This window comes from Pygocentrus nattereri, chromosome 2 (assembly GCF_015220715.1).
Source record: "Pygocentrus nattereri isolate fPygNat1 chromosome 2, fPygNat1.pri, whole genome shotgun sequence".
NCBI lineage: Eukaryota > Metazoa > Chordata > Actinopteri > Characiformes > Serrasalmidae > Pygocentrus > Pygocentrus nattereri.
In genome coordinates this window covers 4,434,966-4,455,502 of record NC_051212.1, presented here as the reverse complement: position 1 = coordinate 4,455,502, position 20,537 = coordinate 4,434,966, and the positions used below count along the sequence as shown (strand labels likewise).

General features: G+C 47.6%; 1 protein-coding gene across 2 annotated transcripts in view; it reads right to left on the bottom strand.

The window, feature by feature from the left end:
* ncapg2 (non-SMC condensin II complex, subunit G2) overlaps positions 1-20,537 on the bottom strand; it is a 69,752-nt gene that overhangs the window by 17,132 nt on the left and 32,083 nt on the right. For both annotated transcript variants that reach the window (XM_037545091.1, XM_037545089.1), the window contains exons 14-20: positions 20,351-20,451; positions 15,681-15,854; positions 15,458-15,528; positions 12,706-12,859; positions 11,500-11,679; positions 9,980-10,090; positions 6,573-6,710 (exon numbers count right to left, since the gene is read on the bottom strand). In XM_037545091.1, coding sequence (XP_037400988.1) covers positions 6,573-6,710; positions 9,980-10,090; positions 11,500-11,679; positions 12,706-12,859; positions 15,458-15,528; positions 15,681-15,854; positions 20,351-20,451 — 929 coding nt within the window. The remainder of the gene's footprint in view (positions 1-6,572; positions 6,711-9,979; positions 10,091-11,499; positions 11,680-12,705; positions 12,860-15,457; positions 15,529-15,680; positions 15,855-20,350; positions 20,452-20,537) is intronic.

Genomic DNA, 20,537 nt, shown 5'->3' with positions numbered 1-20,537 from the left:
ATGGCTTTCCTCTTCCTCACTGCACTGCCATGAGACTGGGGTGACGCCGTCTTCCTCGGTCCACAGCCGCGTCACGGCGTATTCTTCCGCCGCGCACACCAACTAGTTCCCGCACACGAGGTTTTGCGTTGACGATGTTTACGACGCAAAGCCACTTAAGTGGAAACAAGGCTTTATGTAGTATATGGGAGACGTGTCGTAACCACGAAACATCGTAACCCAGGACTGACGTAACCCGAGGACCTCCTGTAATGACTTCACTGAGAACATGCAATATTTTCCTATAGATCGTTCAATATTACTGTGTGTGTGTGTGTGTGTGTGTGTGTGTGTGTGTGTGTGTGTATATATATATATAAAATAAATAATTTGCCTTTAAGTGATATTTATGGGTCATTCTACAGAAACAACCGTTTTTGTGTCCCTGGCTACATTACATTACATATTCATAGCTACATACATACAGATACATTACACTTGGAAAAACATGTTAGGGTTACAATTTATTTATATTCTTAAATAAAACAAGTTATTTTAACAATTACACCTGCGTGAGCCTCAATTTAGCAATCAATCACAGAAGAGCTCATCCTCAGTCATGTGGCTTAAAAAAAAAAAAAAAACGACCATGAAATTTATGACAAAGAAAACAAAAGCTAAATAAACATAACATATGTAACGAAAGTTCCCCAGGAGTCGTGTCCCTGGCGTCACCGTGTAACAGAAAAATCTTATTCTGAAATAAAAGTCACACCGATGACGTCACTCGACCTCCTTCGACCCGTTTTCTGAGGATCTATGAAGAAAAGCTCATGGTGAGTCCACTGTGTCTCTCAGTTCTCAGAGATCTTCTCATTCAGCTCATGATCTCATATGAAGCTCTTAGCTGACGTCACCGGTGCGACCGACTTCATTCTGAGGTCAAAGTGAAAAATAGAAACACAAATGGATTCAATTCCATGTTTTAGTGGACGTTCCCTGATGGACAGCGTGTGGTTTGATGTTGTGCAGCAGCCGTTTAGTAAAACGCATTGATCATTAAAAACGTCACCGGTGTTACTTTCCTTATGTGCAGCACCGGTGAGGATCAGTCACACCAGTGACTCCTATGGAGAGACAGGAAAGATCGTTTCTGTAGAGCGGCCCATGTTATATTTCACATCAGAGCTGCAGAAACGCAATCCCGTTCCGTCTGTTTTGCACAGTCGGAATGACGACGCTCACTTCGCCTTGACTACATTATGAACATGTGATGGAACTTAATGCGATTTCCACATAATTTCAAACAATGGCAGTACATCCGAACCCCCTTCCTTTAGATTCCCACCCCAGCCTCTCTCTCTCTCTTTGTTTTGGGGCTAATTCCATTTCGGAAAGTAGCCTTTTCTTCTTCTTTTAAGAGTATTTTCTCATCATCTAACACAGGAAGACGAAACTGAAGTGGCCTAACCGCCCACGAGTCTAACACTTGGACAGAGGGATGTGGGTGTCGCTATTTAAAAATAGCAGGAAAAAAGGAAAAGATCACATCCGTTCGTTCCGGTGAAAAGATTTCTTGTGGATAAATAAGTTAAAAGGACTGAGTGGGCACTTCCTGCGAAGAGTGAGGCGTGTATGTGTGAAATCATTTGTATGGGGAACAGTTAATAATAAATATCCTCACAAACAGAAGACGCTTTGTCCCTGACTGGCTTAGGAAGCACAACATGGACAGAACTCCAAAGTTACACCACCGTACAATTTCCTTTACACGACACAGCAGTGAAAATCTCTCAAGATCATTCAACACAGACTACGGCCTAATGCTGAAAAGGAACGGCCAGCGGGACTCGGGACGAAGAATTTGAGGCATGTATGTGCTGAGGTGTCTCTGAAGATGCCAAGTCAGGAAGCAAGTCAACATGCACTTCACTGACCACAGCAAAGCCTTGGACTGTGATGACCATGCACAGTTACATCCAATTCAGGGGCTGCGTCCTTCGGAGGCTGCAGTTGAAGGTCGACTGCACCACAGCGGTGCGACTAGGCCGTCCCGTTTCGAAGGCTGCTTCATATGCGGACGAGAAATTTGTCCTTTTCCATGGCAACCAAGGATTAACACGCGATCCCGAGGTTCACTGCGCGCCAGCGAGGATTCGAGGACATGGTGCCGTCAGCAGAGGAGTGAACAGACAATATGTGAAGACTTATCCACATGGTTCCATTGTGATATCCAAGCCTCACCAAAACTGTGCATTTTAGGTGATATAAGTGAATTAAACATAGAAACGAATATATCACATATAGTTCTTACTGCCTTATGCATCGCCAAGAAAACTATCCTCATGAAGTGGAAATCAAAAAATGATTTATGTATAACTCACTACAGAAACCTACTTCTAGACCACATTAGTCTGGAAAGAATGTCTGCTACCACTAAAAATCAATTGACTACATTTGAATCCCTCTGGTCCCCACTGATCAGCTCCATCACGTAATGGGGGTAACCGGCTGTAGTCTTGTCTTGTGGTGTACCCAGCAGGTGGCTGGGGGTGGGCTGGGGGATTTGGATGTCTGATGGCTCTTGGACTGGAGATGGGGGCTGACGCTCTGCGGTTTCTGTGTGCGGGCCCTGTTGTTGATGGTGGGGGGCCTGGATGTGTGCGCTCACGGTCTTGGGGTGGGGACCTGGGGACCCGTGGGGGTGGGTGCTGGCCCCGTCCGGGGGGCTAGCCTCCTCTGTGTGGGCCGGGGTGTGGGATCTGGGGCCTTGGCGCCTGGGGTCGCCCGTCCCCCGTTTGGGCTCCTCCCTGCGCTGGAGGGGTCTGTGCCCCCCTGGGCGCACCGCCGGGTGATGGGGGTCTGGGGCGCGCCGGGGTGTCTGTCTGGCATTCCAGGATTCTTGATGCCTCCCGGGAGGAGGGGTGGGGCACTCAAGTAGGGGGACAACCACATAGGGCTGGTTGGTTCTGGACCCAGGACCACTGTGTTTGCGTATATATGGGTGTGTGTGAAGTTTGTGCGGGTGAGTGTGTTTGTGTTGGTATGTATGTGTGTGTGTTTGTATTGTAATCGTGAGTATGTGTATGTGTGATAATTGTTGTCTCTTGTGTGCGTGTGGGTGTGTGTTGTTTGTGTTTGTATTGTCATTGTGAGTATGTGTATTGTAATCGTGAGTATGTGTATTGTCATTGTGAGTATGTGTATTGTAATCGTGAGTATGTGTATTGTAATCGTGAGTATGTGTATGTGTGATAATTGTTGTCTCTTGTGTGCGTGTGGGTGTGTGTTGTTTGTGTTTGTATTGTCATTGTGAGTATGTGTATTGTCATTGTGAGTATGTGTATTGTAATTGTGAGTATGTGTATTGTAATCGTGAGTATGTGTATTGTAATCGTGAGTATGTGTATTGTAATCGTGAGTATGTGTATGTGTGATAATTGTTGTCTCTTGTGTGCGTGTGGGTGTGTATGTTTTGTGCTGTGTCAGCTGTGTGGGCGGGCGCCGGCCTGGAGCGCGGTGGTGTCCTGGGGGCGTGGCCGCTTCGGGCCCTGGGCCGGCCTTCCCTGCGCCGCGGCCGGGTGTAGGAAACCGGGGTGCCTAGTGAGCTAGCGCCAGCTGGCTCTCTTCCTCCGAGGGGTAGTTCTCTGCCTCTCGGTCTTTCTTATCCTGACCCTTCCCCTCCTCCCACTCAGTCAAACATCACACTACACATGGGGGTTCTGGGGGAGGGGGGCCCATGCTACAGTGAGTAGGGCCACCTACCTGGCTCTGCTCGCTGTGATGCGTGATGTCCCACTCCTCCCCTTTTTTCCCCCCTTACAATGACACATTTCATGACACAGTACAGTACACACAGGGCTTTGGGGGGCAGGTGTCACTCAGTGGATGGTGGGTGGCGCTGCTGATGTGACCTCACTTATCTGCTCACTGCTACCTGCCCCTCAATTTTATTTACACATTAGACATTGAGTGCCTTGGGGGGCAGTGTGGCAGTGTGCTGTTATTCAGTACTACATTGCCTCTGTCCCTCCAATTTTAATTGCACTGTAGCTCACACACATTCTTTTCATTTCACACACATATTGAGTGTGTGGGGGGGGGCAGGTCCTCTCACACCCCGGTTTGGTGCACCCTGCCTGGTGGGGAGACCGGCCGGTCATTCGGGGCCGGGGTGGCTGCCTCCCTGGGTTACCGCTGACCCGTGCTGGTGTCCGCCCGCCGATACTGTGAGTCCATGTATGTTCCGTGTGTATGCATGAGTGGGTGACTGGTGTGTGCGAGTGTGGGTGTGGGTGTGTGTGGGTGCATGTGAACATGTGTGTGTGGACAGCTGGGCCTGGGTCTATGACTTGCTGAGCCTGGACATCTGTGGTACATGGTGGTGGGCAGGAGTTACCCCTCCCCACCGCTCCCCGCTGCTTGCCGACTCCGCCCCACACCCGGGGTATGGGTGCCCTGTGGGTCCCTGGGTGCATGACTGGACATCGTGGCGTGGTCCCTGCCCTGCTCCCTTGGCGGTTGTGTCCTGAGGGTGGTTTGGGCCTTTCTGGCATGGGGGGGGGGGTCCTGCCGGGGGGGGTGGGCTGCTCATTGCCTCTGGCTCTCCGGTCACTTGCCCTTTGTCTGTGGGCGCTCTGTCTGGGGCCTCCATTCTTCGTCCTCTGGGGCATGCACGCGGTGGCCGTCGGAGCGTGTGGCCTCAGGTCTCCTGAGTTCCTAATGGGCTGTGGATGGTCCGGGTCCCCCGGGTCCTTCCCTATCTGTCTCTGGACCACGGGGGCATGGTTGCGGCTTCTTGCCCTCATTGCTGAGCACATTCCATGACACATGACACGTGAACGCATATACACACATATACACATTGCTGCAAACAGTAGAATTGTGTGTGGTGGGTGGGTGTATATGTATAGAGGCATATGTATAGATATGTAAACATGTGTATGTATGTAGCAGCAAATAGTAGAATTATGTCTGGGTGTATATATGTATATGTATATGTGAATATGTATATGTATGTATATCTGTATAATTGTTTTTTTCCCCTCCCCTTTTTTTTTTTTTTTTTTTTTTTTTTTTTTTTTTTTAACTTACTTATTTATCTATTTATTTTTATTTAGTTGTCTGTTTATTTACTTATTTTATTTGTTTTTTCTCTCTTTTTTATTATTATTATAATTTTTTTTTTCTATTTATTTATTTACTTACTTAATTATCATTATTATGATTTATTATTATTATTTTTTTTTTTTTTTTTTTTTTCTCTCTCCTCCCTTCTTCTCTTTCTTTCCTGTCCTCTTTTTTATTGCCTGTCAGGCCTGGCCAAACAAATAAAATAAAAACTTTAACAAGAATAGGCTTTAGTAACCTATAGAGCTTTTTCTTGTGAAAACAAATATGTTTGGTACATCAGTACATTCGGATTACCATTCCGATTGCAAAAATGGCCAGACATGACAGGTTTAAAAAAAAAAAAAAAAAAAAAAAAAAAGCAGAGGAGTGAACGGCGGCCGAGGAAAGAAGTGATACTTTTTTAATCCCACAACCGGGGAAATTCCACCTCCGCATTTAACCCATCCCTGAAGTGAAACACCACATACACACTAGTGAACAGACACACTAGGGGGCAGTGAGCACACTTGCCCGGAGCGGTGGGCAGCCCTATCCACAGCGCCCGGGGAGCAGTTGAGGGTTAGGTGTCTTGCTTAAGGACACCTCAATCATGGACTGTCGGCTCTGGGGATTGAACCGGCAACTTTCCGGTCACAGGGCCGGTTCCCTGACCTCCAGCCCACGACTGCCCCAAACACTGGGTTTAAAGTGAGTTAAATAGCTAATGATACAAATGATAAAGCCGATGTGGCCTGAAGGAAAGCTGGCGCAAAAGCTTTGTTTTAGGGAGCGAAGAGCCGACAGAGAGAAGTATCTCCATCTTTAAAGAACTTCAAAAGAACTTGACAGGAGTGGAGTTTCGTGGTGCAGCAGTGAGGGCGGGAACAGCTGTGACATCCACCGTAAAGCAGACCATCTCATTCCGGTTCAGCCTTCGTGGGTCTACACCGCCTTTGAATGACGCGTCTTCGTAGATCGCGTCCTTCGGAGGATGCAGCCCCTGAAATGGGACACCCCTATGGAATGTTCTCAAGATCAATGGATGGATCTTGATCCGGATCAATGAACCACGGTCATGAGAGAAAATGGTCAAACCGACTTGTTCCACAGCAAGTCAGCAAAGGAGTTAGATATGGCTCATCTGATCACCTTCAACAGGTGGATGAGACACTCGGCAGAGAACCAAGATCTGAAGGTGCGCAGAGTGGAAGTTAAAGAATGGAGAGAAAAGATGAAGCTTCAGCTCAAAATAAGCAGAAAGACTGATAACTTCCTTCAACGATGGAAAAGATGTGGAAATGCTGGACAGCGTTCTCCTGCTCGGGTCGACTACCAGAGGATCCAGCGCTCAAGAAATACAACAAAGACCGGCTCTCAGCAGAGCAACGATGAAGGAGCTTAAAAGATCTTCTAAAATGTTAATACTGCAATAACGACAGAGCAGCGATGTGTTGTGGACCCTGCTGGGCTCCTTCACTCACCTCTACAGTCTGCTTGCCCAGAGTCAGCTGCTGCTCAGAGACATCGTCACCAGGGGCAGCCAGGAAGGGGAGGACCCTCTTCTCCACCCAGTCCATGCAGTGCGCCAAAGAGCCCAGGAAGTCCCGCCCGTCTGGGTACTAATGGACAGGAAGTGAAGTTAGTCTAATGTTGGTGACTTTTTTAATAGCACTGGGCATAACGATACACAGACGTCCAGATCCTCGGGTCAAACATTAGAGATTTTATTTTCTTTTATATGGTAAAAAGTCAAAGGGCCCATAAACTACTGTTCAAAGATCAGGCAGAATTCTTACACCCTACACCGACGCCTATACTACACCCTACACCAACAGCCCACGCCTATACTACACCCTACACCGACACCTATACTACACCCTACACCGACACCTATACTACACCCTACACCTATACTACACCCTACACCGACACCTATACTACACCCTACACCGACACCTATACTACACCCTACACCTATACTACACCCTACACCGACACCTATACTACACCCTACACCTATACTACACCCTACACCGACACCTATACTACACCCTACACCAACACCTATACTACACCCTACACCGACGCCTATACTACACCCTACACCAACACCTATACTACACCCTACACCGACACCCATACTACACCCTACACCAACAGCCCACGCCTATACTACACCCTACACCGACACCTATACTACACCCTACACCGACACCTATACTACACCCTACACCTATACTACACCCTACACCGACACCTATACTACACCCTACACCTATACTACACCCTACACCGACACCTATACTACACCCTACACCAACACCTATACTACACCCTACACCGACGCCTATACTACACCCTACACCAACACCTATACTACACCCTACACCAACACCCATACTACACCCTACACCGACGCCTATACTACACCCTACACTAACACCTATACTACACCCTACACCGACGCCTATACTACACCCTACACCAACACCTATACTACACCCTACACCAACACCTATACTACACCCTACACCGACGCCTATACTACACCCTACACCAACACCTATACTACACCCTACACCGACGCCTATACTACACCCTACACCAACACCTATACTACACCCTACACCAACAGCCCATGCCTATACTACACCCTACACTAACACCTATACTACACCCTACACCGACGCCTATACTACACCCTACACCAACACCTATACTACACCCTACACCAACACCTATACTACACCCTACACCGACGCCTATACTACACCCTACACCAACACCTATACTACACCCTACACCGACGCCTATACTACACCCTACACCAACACCTATACTACACCCTACACCAACAGCCCATGCCTATACTACACCCTACACTAACACCTATACCACACCCTACACTAACACCTATACCACACCCTACACTAACACCTATACCACACCCTACACCCACGCCTATACCACACCCTACACCCACGCCTATACTACACCCTACGCCAACAGCCCACGCCTATACTACACCCTACGCCAACAGCCCACGCCTATACTACACCCTACGCCAACAGCCCACGCCTACACTACACCCTACGCCAACAGCCCACGCCTACACTACACCCTACGCCAACAGCCCACGCCTACACTACACCCTACGCCAACAGCCCACGCCTACACTACACCCTACGCTAACAGCCCACGCCTACACTACACCCTACGCTAACAGCCCACGCCTACACTACACCCTACGCTAACAGCCCACGCCTACACTACACCCTACGCTAACAGCCCACGCCTACACTACACCCTACACTAACAGCCCACGCCTACACTACACCCTACGCTAACAGCCCACGCCTACACTACACCCTACGCTAACAGCCCACGCCTACACTACACCCTACGCTAACAGCCCACGCCTACACTACACCCTACGCTAACAGCCCACGCCTACACTACACGCTCTTTATCCTTAGAATTAAACAGGCTGTTTTTGTTACTGTCCCTTTTAGATTGATATATGTAAATGAGCTTGTCTCTGATTGGCTGCCCTGTAAAGCAGTCCTGGCTGCAAACATCCTTAAAGTTTCAGCATGTACAGGTGGAGATGTAAATATGTTGGTTTTTGTGACACTACAAAAAAAAAACCTGAGTTCATAATGGATTGATTTTTTGCAGCTTTTTTCCCTCCATATATGGACTGGAGTGTTGACTACACTTCAACAATGCTTACATACTACATTTAACTCTTCAAAAAACAAAAAAAACAATGAAACCTCTTCAATTTTTAATAATATTGGCCCTTTAATCCTTTAAAGCACTATAAACACACAGATTAATACACTTGCAATGGACAAAATCCCAGTTGTTTGGAGGGGGTGAGTGGAAAAATACTATGGAAACTGAGTACAGAGTCACACACACACTGCACTACAGTACATACAGTTAAACAGGATAAAGTGCGCTGACACTAATGACACTGTCCTTCAAATATCGATGACACCGGCTCTGGAAAACACACTGTGATGTGCTGTATCAATAACGGTAAAATACAGGTCAACATTCAGGTCACTTGATTTATAACGTGGAAGACTGAACGTTTAGAAACAAATGCTGGCTTGCAACTGATCATTTTGCACTTTCGTGATAAATCACACCACAACGTGCTTTTACAATCAGGCATCATTAGTACTTAAAGAACACCGACCAACCGCATATTTCATTACACGCAGTCCATAATTGGTCCTGTTTAATTGGATTTAGCACAGCTCAGGGTGTGAAACACTGAATAACAATCGCTGTTCAGCTTCTGAGAGTATTTTTTTTTAATGTGGCAATCCTGGCGCATTTTATCTGCTCTAAATAATCAAACCTCTACATATTAAACTAAATATTATGATTCCTATTAGCAGGGGTGGCTTGTATTAATAGGCTAGTAGGGCTAAGTCTCCCTCTTCCAGACAAAAAATCAATTAAAATAAGTTTTCACTTCTGGTCCCCACACTTGGGTCCGATCCCATTTCTTACTGTTACCCCTACACCTTGTTTTCGAGTGGCAACTTGCCCCTTGGAGCCGAGTTACAAGGGGCAGTGGCTGAAACCTTCCCTATGAAATGGGACCCTCAAATAAAAAAGAACATTGTTTCATTAACAGGCTACTAGCGCTGCCTGAAAGGATCCCGCAAGAAACACTGAAAATCAGTCCTGGGCCACACGATATTGTGACGGGTCCTGCAGGAGAGCAGACCTTTAGAACAGATGTGAACACGTGCATCAGAGATGGAGAGTGAACGTGTGTGTGTGTGTGTGTGTGTGTGTGTGTGTGTGTGTGTGTGTGTGTGTGTGTGTGTGTGTGTGTGTGTAAGAGCCCAAGTGTTATCAGACTCACTCTGTGCTGTAGATGGATGGAGAGGCGGGCATGTAAGCTGAAAGCTCGGAGCGCCGTCTCGGTCACCGCCGCACTGGCTGCGCACTCACTCAGTGAAGAGTACAGCACCGCCTGGACACACAGAAACACACAAAGCATTCAGTTAAAGCGTCATATTTCAAAAATGTGCAGAATATGCTCAAAACAAACCAATTCAACTGAGACTTAAACAAGGATTTAAAAACGATACATAAAAGCATCTCACGTCTGTCATCAGTCTCACTCTGATTTTGCATGATTTAAAATAAACAGCTCACAGCAACGAAACCAACCACTAACAAAACGTTCTACATTTCCAAAAGTATTCGGTCGCCTGGCTTCACACGTGTATGAACTCGAGTGACGTCCCATTCTTAATCCATAGGGTTTAATATGACATCTGCCCACCCTTTGCAGCTATAACAGCTTCAGCTCTTCTGGGAAGGCTTTCCACAAGGGTTAGGAGTGTTTATGGGAATTTCTGACCGTTCTTCCAGAAGCGCATTTGTGAGGTCAGACACTGATGTTGGACGAGAAGGCCTGGCTCACAGTCTCCACTCTAATTCATCCCAAAGGGGTTCTATGGGGTTGAGGTCAGGACTCTGTGCAGGCCAGTCAAGTTCTTCCACACCAAACTGGCTCATCCGTGTCTTTATGGACCTGCTTTGTGCACTGGTGAGCAGTCATGTTGGAACAGGAAGGGGCCGTCCCCAAACTGTTCCCACAAAGTTGGGAGCATGAAATTGTCCAAAATCTCTTGGTGCTGAAGCTTTAAGAGTTCCTTTCACTGGAACTAAGTGGCTGAGTTTCTGTCGTTCCCAATCGCTTCCACTTTGTTATAATCCCACTGACAGTTGACTGTGGAATATTTAGTAGTGAGGAAATTTCACGACTGGACTTGCTGCACAGGTGGCGTCCGATCACGGTACCACGCTGGAGTTCACTGAGCTCCTGAGAGCGACCCATTCTTTCACTAATGTCTGTAGAAGCAGTCTGCAGGCCGAGGGGCTCGGCTTTATACACCTGTGGACATGGAAGTGACTGGAACACCTGAATTCAATGATTTGGATGGGGGAGTGAAAACTTTTGGAATTAGTTAAGAAAGTTGTCAAGCTTGTAACAATAAAAGTGCTTTTTGATGCTATTTAGAACCATGTACAGCACATTCTCCACCAAACTGAAGAACCTTTGCGTTATACAAAGAACCCTTTATTCATGCAAACGGTTCTTTGAGTGTTCAAAGTTCTATACTGAACCACTGCCTTTACTAAAGAACCCCTGAAGCACCACCTTTTTAAGTGTGTAGTACAGTAACAGAAAACATGACTAACTGAGTCACATATGAAAAGTAACAGTAAATTCTAGGAAAAAATAAACGGTGGATCAGTATCGGCCGATGCTCAACGCCAATACTGATGCTGATTGGGACTGGGAGGGTAAAAAACTGGATGAGGACATCACTAACAGCAGATACGGGTTAGTACATTTCCCGAATCAGGTACCTTCCATGCACCCAGTGCACTGTGCAGTGAAGTGAGCTGATCCAGCGACAAACCCAGCAGGCAGTCTCGTGTCCGTGGCCTCGTCAGCAGATACTCCAGATAATTCAGAGCCAGATCAGGCTTAGCCTCTGAGGGGTCTTCAAACTGGACCCTCCGAGAAACAGACTCACTTTGTTCACCCTGTAATCAGCAGAGAGAGAGAGAGAGAGAGATTCATTACACTGCCAGAAAACACAGTGTACTTTAAAAAGCCCAGGGTTTTCACTATGAAAAATAAAACACAAAGGTTTTTCTGTGAAACAGTGTTAACCCTTAGAAACTGCAGGTATCATCAGCGTCAACAAAAGCAAGATTGCACATGAATTAACTGTCACAAGTAGATCATTGATACAAGCACTAATTTTGTGTGGAAAGTGTAGAACCTTTCCATCTATACCACTTCAGCAAAATCATTTAAAACCTATATGTAATTGACAAAAAATGGTTTGGAGACTGTGGCTCTGTCTAAAAGACAGATGCTGAAAGATGCTGAGATTTTCGTTGGGAGTGACGAGGCTGGACAAGATTAGAAATGAGCAGATCAGAGGGACGGTGAAGGTGGAGCAGTTTGGAGATAAAGCCAGAGAGGCCAGGTTGAGATGGTTTGGACATGTGTTGAGGAGGAATAGTGGATATATTGGGCAAAGAATGTTGGAGATGGAGCTGCCGGGTAGAAGGAGAAGAGGTAGACCTCAGAGAAGGTTTGTGGATGTAGTGAAGGTGGACATGGAGATGGTTGGTGTAAAAGTAGAGGAGGCAGTGGATAGGGCAAGATGGAGGCAGATGATCCGCTGTGGCGACCCCTAAAGGGAGCATCCGGAAGAAGAAGAAGAAGAAGAAGAAGAAGACGACGAAGAAGACGAAGAAGAAGAATTTGCTAGGATGAGGGCAACAGAAGGCTGGTAAAGTTGTGTAATGCTAAAAAACACCTGGAGGTTGACTGACAACAGGTCAGCAACATGGTTGTGTATAAAGAGTTTGCCAGAGAGTCTGAGACTTTGAGGAGTAAAGATGAGGAGGGGTTCACCTCTCTGTGAAAGACTGGAAGCAAATAGTGCAACAACTCAAACAAAACTTTTGTTCTTCATCATCTACTTTACATAATATCATTAAAAGATTCACAGAGTCTGCGGAAATGTCTGTATGTTAGGGACAAGGCTGACTTACCGGGTTCAGAGGTGCCGCCTCAGTCAGCCACTCCACCATAAGCTCCAGAACGTGGCTCACCTGACCCCAGCTACACACACACTCTATCGGCTGACTGTACAGAGTCACGGCAGAACCAGCGCTCAGACGCCGCAACTGAGCCATTACTTTACTCCTGCACACACAAGCACACATACCGTACTGTTCAAAAGTTTGGAAAAAGTTTTTAATAATAAAAATCTGCAGCCAGTAATAAAACCAAGGCTGGCTGTCAGTGTAGGGTGCAGTATAGGCGTCGTCGGTGGTCGACCGTCAGTGTAGGGTGCAGTATAGGCGTCGTCGGTGGTCGACCGTCAGTGTAGGGTGCAGTATAGGCGTCGTCGGTGGTCGACCGTCAGTGTAGGGTGCAGTATAGGCGTCGTCGGTGGTCGACCGTCAGTGTAGGGTGCAGTATAGGCGTCGTCGGTGGTCGACCGTCAGTGTAGGGTGCAGTATAGGCGTCGTCGGTGGTCGACCGTCAGTGTAGGGTGCAGTATAGGCGTCGTCGGTGGTCGACCGTCAGTGTAGGGTGCAGTATAGGCGTCGTCGGTGGTCGACCGTCAGTGTAGGGTGCAGTATAGGCGTCGTCGGTGGTCGACCGTCAGTGTAGGGTGCAGTATAGGCGTCGTCGGTGGTCGACCGTCAGTGTAGGGTGCAGTATAGGCGTCGTCGGTGGTCGACCGTCAGTGTAGGGTGCAGTATAGGAGTCGTCGGTGGTCGACCGTCAGTGTAGGGTGCAGTATAGGCGTCGTCGGTGGTCGACCGTCAGTGTAGGGTGCAGTATAGGCGTCGTCGGTGGTCGACCGTCAGTGTAGGGTGCAGTATAGGCGTCGTCGGTGGTCGACCGTCAGTGTAGGGTGCAGTATAGGCGTCGTCGGTGGTCGACCGTCAGTGTAGGGTGCAGTATAGGCGTCGTCGGTGGTCGACCGTCAGTGTAGGGTGCAGTATAGGCGTCGTCGGTGGTCGACCGTCAGTGTAGGGTGCAGTATAGGCGTCGTCGGTGGTCGACCGTCAGTGTAGGGTGCAGTATAGGCGTCGTCGGTGGTCGACCGTCAGTGTAGGGTGCAGTATAGGCGTCGTCGGTGGTCGACCGTCAGTGTAGGGTGCAGTATAGGCGTCGTCGGTGGTCGACCGTCAGTGTAGGGTGCAGTATAGGCGTCGTCGGTGGTCGACCGTCAGTGTAGGGTGCAGTATAGGCGTCGTCGGTGGTCGACCGTCAGTGTAGGGTGCAGTATAGGCGTCGTCGGTGGTCGACCGTCAGTGTAGGGTGCAGTATAGGCGTCGTCGGTGGTCGACCGTCAGTGTAGGGTGCAGTATAGGCGTCGTCGGTGGTCGACCGTCAGTGTAGGGTGCAGTATAGGCGTCGTCGGTGGTCGACCGTCAGTGTAGGGTGCAGTATAGGCGTCGTCGGTGGTCGACCGTCAGTGTAGGGTGCAGTATAGGCGTCGTCGGTGGTCGACCGTCAGTGTAGGGTGCAGTATAGGCGTCGTCGGTGGTCGACCGTCAGTGTAGGGTGCAGTATAGGCGTCGTCGGTGGTCGACCGTCAGTGTAGGGTGCAGTATAGGCGTCGTCGGTGGTCGACCGTCAGTGTAGGGTGCAGTATAGGCGTCGTCGGTGGTCGACCGTCAGTGTAGGGTGCAGTATAGGCGTCGTCGGTGGTCGACCGTCAGTGTAGGGTGCAGTATAGGCGTCGTCGGTGGTCGACCGTCAGTGTAGGGTGCAGTATAGGCGTCGTCGGTGGTCGACCGTCAGTGTAGGGTGCAGTATAGGCGTCGTCGGTGGTCGACCGTCAGTGTAGGGTGCAGTATAGGCGTCGTCGGTGGTCGACCGTCAGTGTAGGGTGCAGTATAGGCGTCGTCGGTGGTCGACCGTCAGTGTAGGGTGCAGTATAGGCGTCGTCGGTGGTCGACCGTCAGTGTAGGGTGCAGTATAGGCGTCGTCGGTGGTCGACCGTCAGTGTAGGGTGCAGTATAGGAGTCGTCGGTGGTCGACCGTCAGTGTAGGGTGCAGTATAGGAGTCGTCGGTGGTCGACCGTCAGTGTAGGGTGCAGTATAGGAGTCGTCGGTGGTCGACCGTCAGTGTAGGGTGCAGTATAGGAGTCGTCGGTGGTCGACCGTCAGTGTAGGGTGCAGTATAGGAGTCGTCGGTGGTCGACCGTCAGTGTAGGGTGCAGTATAGGAGTCGTCGGTGGTCGACCGTCAGTGTAGGGTGCAGTATAGGAGTCGTCGGTGGTCGACCGTCAGTGTAGGGTGCAGTATAGGAGTCGTCGGTGGTCGACCGTCAGTGTAGGGTGCAGTATAGGAGTCGTCGGTGGTCGACCGTCAGTGTAGGGTGCAGTATAGGAGTCGTCGGTGGTCGACCGTCAGTGTAGGGTGCAGTATAGGAGTCGTCGGTGGTCGACCGTCAGTGTAGGGTGCAGTATAGGAGTCGTCGGTGGTCGACCGTCAGTGTAGGGTGCAGTATAGGAGTCGTCGGTGGTCGACCGTCAGTGTAGGGTGCAGTATAGGCGTCGTCGGTGGTCGACCGTCAGTGTAGGGTGCAGTATAGGAGTCGTCGGTGGTCGACCGTCAGTGTAGGGTGCAGTATAGGAGTCGTCGGTGGTCGACCGTCAGTGTAGGGTGCAGTATAGGAGTCGTCGGTGGTCGACCGTTAGTGTAGGGTGCAGTATAAGTTTAGGGTTGTAGTGAAAGTGCTGGATATTCTGTGTATTCTGGCCAGCGCAGCAGACAGACCTGAGTGCAGGAACTGAAGCAGCAGGCAGTAAAGCTGCCAAGCGGATGAGTGGAGCTGTACAGCGCTCCTCCTGTAACACACACACACACACACACACACACACACACACACACACACACACACACACACGTAAATTGCACCAACATTACATCATCTCAGTAAAATGCACCGAGGCAAAAAGGTTTTTCAGCCAGTCTGTCTCACGTGAAACAGCAGACTCACCTGGAAGACTCTGAGGTACTCTGGCAGGACTGAGGCAAATTTGGCAGTAGTGTACTGAAGGGCCTCTTGGTTATGCTCTAGAGATTTCTGCACACTCCCCCAAAGAATCACCACAATCTCCAGCAGACTGGCCATGACAGCCGTGTCCTTCACAGAGAGAACGTCCTCCAAAACCTACCAAAACCACATACACACACTTACAGCTGGAGTTGCTGCAGGCAAATTCTTAACACTGCTGCATTTGGGTGCAGGTCTAAATGTACAATTACACCAGTCATATACACAAAGAGGGTGATGTATTTAACACTTTAAAACCACTACAAAAATATATGACAGCGTATATAGTTTGAGGTCTGCAGTAAGGGGTTGCCGCAGTTCTATAAAGCTGTGATAGAAAGCATGCTCACATCTCTATGACCACATGGTATGGTAAACCCACAGTAGTAGAGATGCACCAATGCACTTTTTCCCTTCCAATACCAATAACTGATCCTTAAGTGTGGGCTGATCCACAGTACCGATACCAATACAAACTAAGTAGCCTAACTCGCCTATAACTCCTGATATTTATACATTTTTAATATTTTATTTTGGTAAAATCTGTGTTCTGCGTCACATAAAACACACTCGGCTTGGCTAGACAGCATTTACTTGTTGGATTATTTATTAGATGCTTAAGAAAACTTATTTTTGCTTATTTACTGCATATTTAGTATTTACTACTATGTAATTAGTAATAGGAACCATGTTTAACTGCTTAAGTGAATGTAAAATATCTTTGTGTTGTTTCACATCCGAATTTCTGAAGTCATTTGTGCGTCTTGTTCACTTGTGCTGCATCTCCGAGTGTCGGTTCGGTAAATATCACCATCGTTCACGCTGTCAGTATCAGCGACTTTTTCTGGCTTGGTTAAAGCGTCGGGCTGCGAGACCCCGCTGCTGAGATACAGCTGACTGACAGAGGCACACCGCAGGTGGGGCTAGTGGATTCACAGGCCTGGCTGCTATGCCAAAGGCTAAATCAAGGGTAAAGGCTAAGGGATATTAATACACAGAGTTCGGTGGTTATTACTCAGACTGTGAGTGACCACACTGGGGCAGACGAGCGATTACTGAAAGAAGCAGCTCAGCGTTCAGGTAAGCGGCTCTGTTAGCGAGTTCTTAATGACCAAAACTGCCGTTACAGATTCTGCCAAGAGCGTTTTTACTGCTGCTTGTTATCCCACACCACTGACATGTTGGTAAGCCCTGCTTTGTGGTGTCAGTCATATGTATCGGTATCATCATCACTGATACGACACTGCATTTAAGTGCCAGTATTGCCTCTGATACCAATACAGTTTATAGGTTACAATTAAAAAATATAAAAGTAAAAGTAGTATTTTTTTTTATTTTGTTTAAATATCTATCTGTCTTACGTCTTTATGTTGTATCCACTATGTTTACTCGATTTTATTTTAATGAGCACACAGGGTCAAATTCCTAACCACTGTGTGGGTACGGGCATAAGCATGGACTTGAATCAAACTGCAGTGCCCATTTCTTCGCCTTGGGCTAACTTGGTGAAACTGTTTTACATCATGTCTCGCTGAACAGTACATAACAAAAGGTCATTAGGTTTCCATTTCTATACACCACAACCACCCAGACCATTTGCTCTCAATTAAAAATCTAAACTTCTTCCACAGCAGCGTTTGTTGAAAGGCTACGCTGGGGACAGATATGAAAACAGTCATTATATGAGGGAGCCCAAATTAGGAGCCACACAGCATCTTAATGCTGTCAACACTTCAGCCTGGTGAAAATTCTTTTTGAAATAGTAGCTAATTTTGGCTTCAGATTTAATAACTGATGCAATTTAGCTTTTCTATTTCAATAAGGCTTCTTTCATTTGAATCCTGGCCTGTCAGAGCTCTGTGTACGTGTGCGAACAGCTTAGTGGTTTCTCCAGCTCTAGAGTCTAATTTAAGGCCTGACAAAAAGCTGGTAAACAGAATCCGGTGTGACAGAACGAGGAAAGCTCTAAGCTGTTCGGTTCAGCCGCCTTTCAGCTTGACTGCAGCTCACTGGACTTAGATAAATAACTGGGGTATTAATGAGGAGTGTGAAAAACTCCAAACAAAATGTTCCTCAAAACATCTTTAAATGCAGCAAATGAATAAATTAATAAGGAATGCATGAAAATATGCCTTACATTAAAGCGTTAATGTTAGTAAAAGTACAACATCTGAAACTTCAGAATGACAGTTTAAGATTAAGATTAGATTAGACCCTTATTAGTCCCACAACGGGGAAATTTCACCTCCGCATTTATCCCATACACCACATACACACTAGGGGGCAGCACACTTACCCGGAGTGGTGGGCAGCCCAATGTGCAGCGCCCGGGGAGCAGTTGGGGGTTGGGTGTCTTGCTCAAGGACACCTCAGTGACGTGCTGTCGGCTCTGGGGACCGAACCGGCGACCTTCCAGTCACAAGGCTGGTTCCCTAACCTCCAGCCCACGACTGCCCCCTGGTTTCTTAACACTAAGTACAGCCCGAGTGCCCTAATCTAACTCGCTAGTCACAAACTAATACGCTAGAACCAAAGTTAATGTGCAGAGCAATGAAATGCGAGAGGTTGCATGTTCTCATGAGTAACATCATGGCTGTGATTCGGCTGAAGTAGATGATCACAGATGATCACAGTTAGGAGGTTATTCACGATCACACAACTTCCAGTGCTCTACTGCTTTATGATATGGACAGTTCCAGTCAGTTCAGTCTAAAAGCTGAGCAGAGTTTGAAGTCACTATAAAACGCATAGTGTTATAAACGCACGCATATAACAGGCTTACAACAAGTGGATTGTTTATTACTGTGCCACGGCATGGAAAATCCTTGTGCTCCCGGAATAACCTTAGACTGCAATGCTGCTTGCGCGGACCTCCGAGTGTACTGATAAAGTAAGAACCCATTTTTGTTTAAACTGAGGGGCTGACAACTTAAGTTCTTAACTAGAACTCGGCTGGTCAGCTGGCTAACAGGCTAAAAGAGCCAACAGCCTAAACAGCCCCATCATTATTATCACAGGCTTGAACTAAAGCACTCACGATGTGATTAAGAGTAAAACGACAATATAAAAGTCTAAGAAATGTCACAAATTTGTGTTTTAGCCAGAAGTCGCGTCAAACCCAGACTCGTCCATCGGATTGCCAGATGGAGAAGTGTGATTGGTCACTCCAGAGAACTCGTCTCCGCTGCTCTAGAGTCCAGTGGCGGCGCTTTACTCCACTGCATTCCACGCTTTGCATTGTGCTTGGTGATGTAAGTCTTGGATGCAGCTGCTCGGCCATGGAAACCCATTCCATGAAGCTCTCTACGCTGTTCTTGAGCTGATCTGAAGGCCACATGAAGTTTGGAGGTCTGTAGTGATTGACTCTGCAGAAAGTCGGTGACCTCTGCGCTCTATGCCCCTCAGCATCCGCTGACCGCTCTGTCATTTTACGTGGCTGACCACTTCGTGGCTGAGTTGCTGTCGTTCCCAATCGCTTCCACTTTGTTATAATCCCACTGACAGTGGACTGTGGAATATTTAGTAGTGAGGAAATTTCACGACTGGACTTGCTGCACAGGTGGCGTCCGATCACGGCACCACGCTGGAATTCACTGAGCTCCTGAGAGCGACCCATTCTTTCACTAATGTCTGTAGAAGCAGTCTGCAGGCCGAGGGGCTCGGCTTTATACACCTGTGGCCATGGAAGAGACTGGAACACCTGAGTTCCATGATTTGGATGGGTGAGTGACTGTCTGGATATTTTCATAGCATTATTACAGACTGAGATCTGGTCTTTGAGAATATCAATATCTGCAGTTTAGTTTTCCTCCATAAACACTTCGATATGGATTTTTAAGAGTGCGCAAACTGAAGCAAGAAGGTCAAGCCTTTCCCATAATCTAGCACTTCTATCAGAGACTAGATTACAGGATGGAGTCAGTTCTGTATCTGCTGAACTATTATAAACGGTTTTAAACTCCTCACCTGTTTCTGAGTCAACGTAACTTTTTTTTTAAAAATAACTTTCTTCTTTACTTCTTAGGGGGCAATTTAAAATACAGCCCCAGCATGTGAAGAGGGGCATCACTGGATTGTGTTATGTTTACTGTTAAATGACAAAAAGTTTAAAAGTTCATGAAATGACTGCAATATGCAGCGATGGGTGACCGAACGTTCTCCTCGTTCAGCGGTCCATGGTTGCTTGGCAACGATACCATACTCTAAATGAACTAGATTTCTTGCCAGAATACTCGTTTATGTAGCTTATTATTAATAATAACTTGAGCTCGAGGCTCTGCGCCACTGCGATTTCATCACAAAGGAACAGTTTTCGGCTCGCATGACCTCCTGTGGTTTACTGCTTTAATACAACAGCCAAGCAAAATAAAGAAAAACATCAAGCATAGAAGCAACCGACACTTTTAAATGTGCTTTCTGCCGCAAATAAATAGCGTTCTTTCGTGTTTCAGTCAGAAAACATGTTAGAGCCATAAAACTGTATCAATATCAGGTTCACAGCTGCCGTCTGAAAAGGACTGGTATGCGCTACTGGCTTGACGTAACCCATCATGGCTACTTGCTACTGCCCTAGTATGCATGAGCTTTTACTTGCATGTGTTTCTTCAACTCACAGACGTGTTTTCCTTATTGCTGGTGATGGACTCGTCGGCCGTGTCTCCAGTTTTCTGAATGCAAGCGTTCAGACACTTTCGAATCATCAACATCAGTTTCACTGCACAAACCAGAGAAAACACAAACATATTCTTTAAAAACACAGGCCAGAGCAAAAAAAGAGACTAGTTTAAAAACATGAACCCT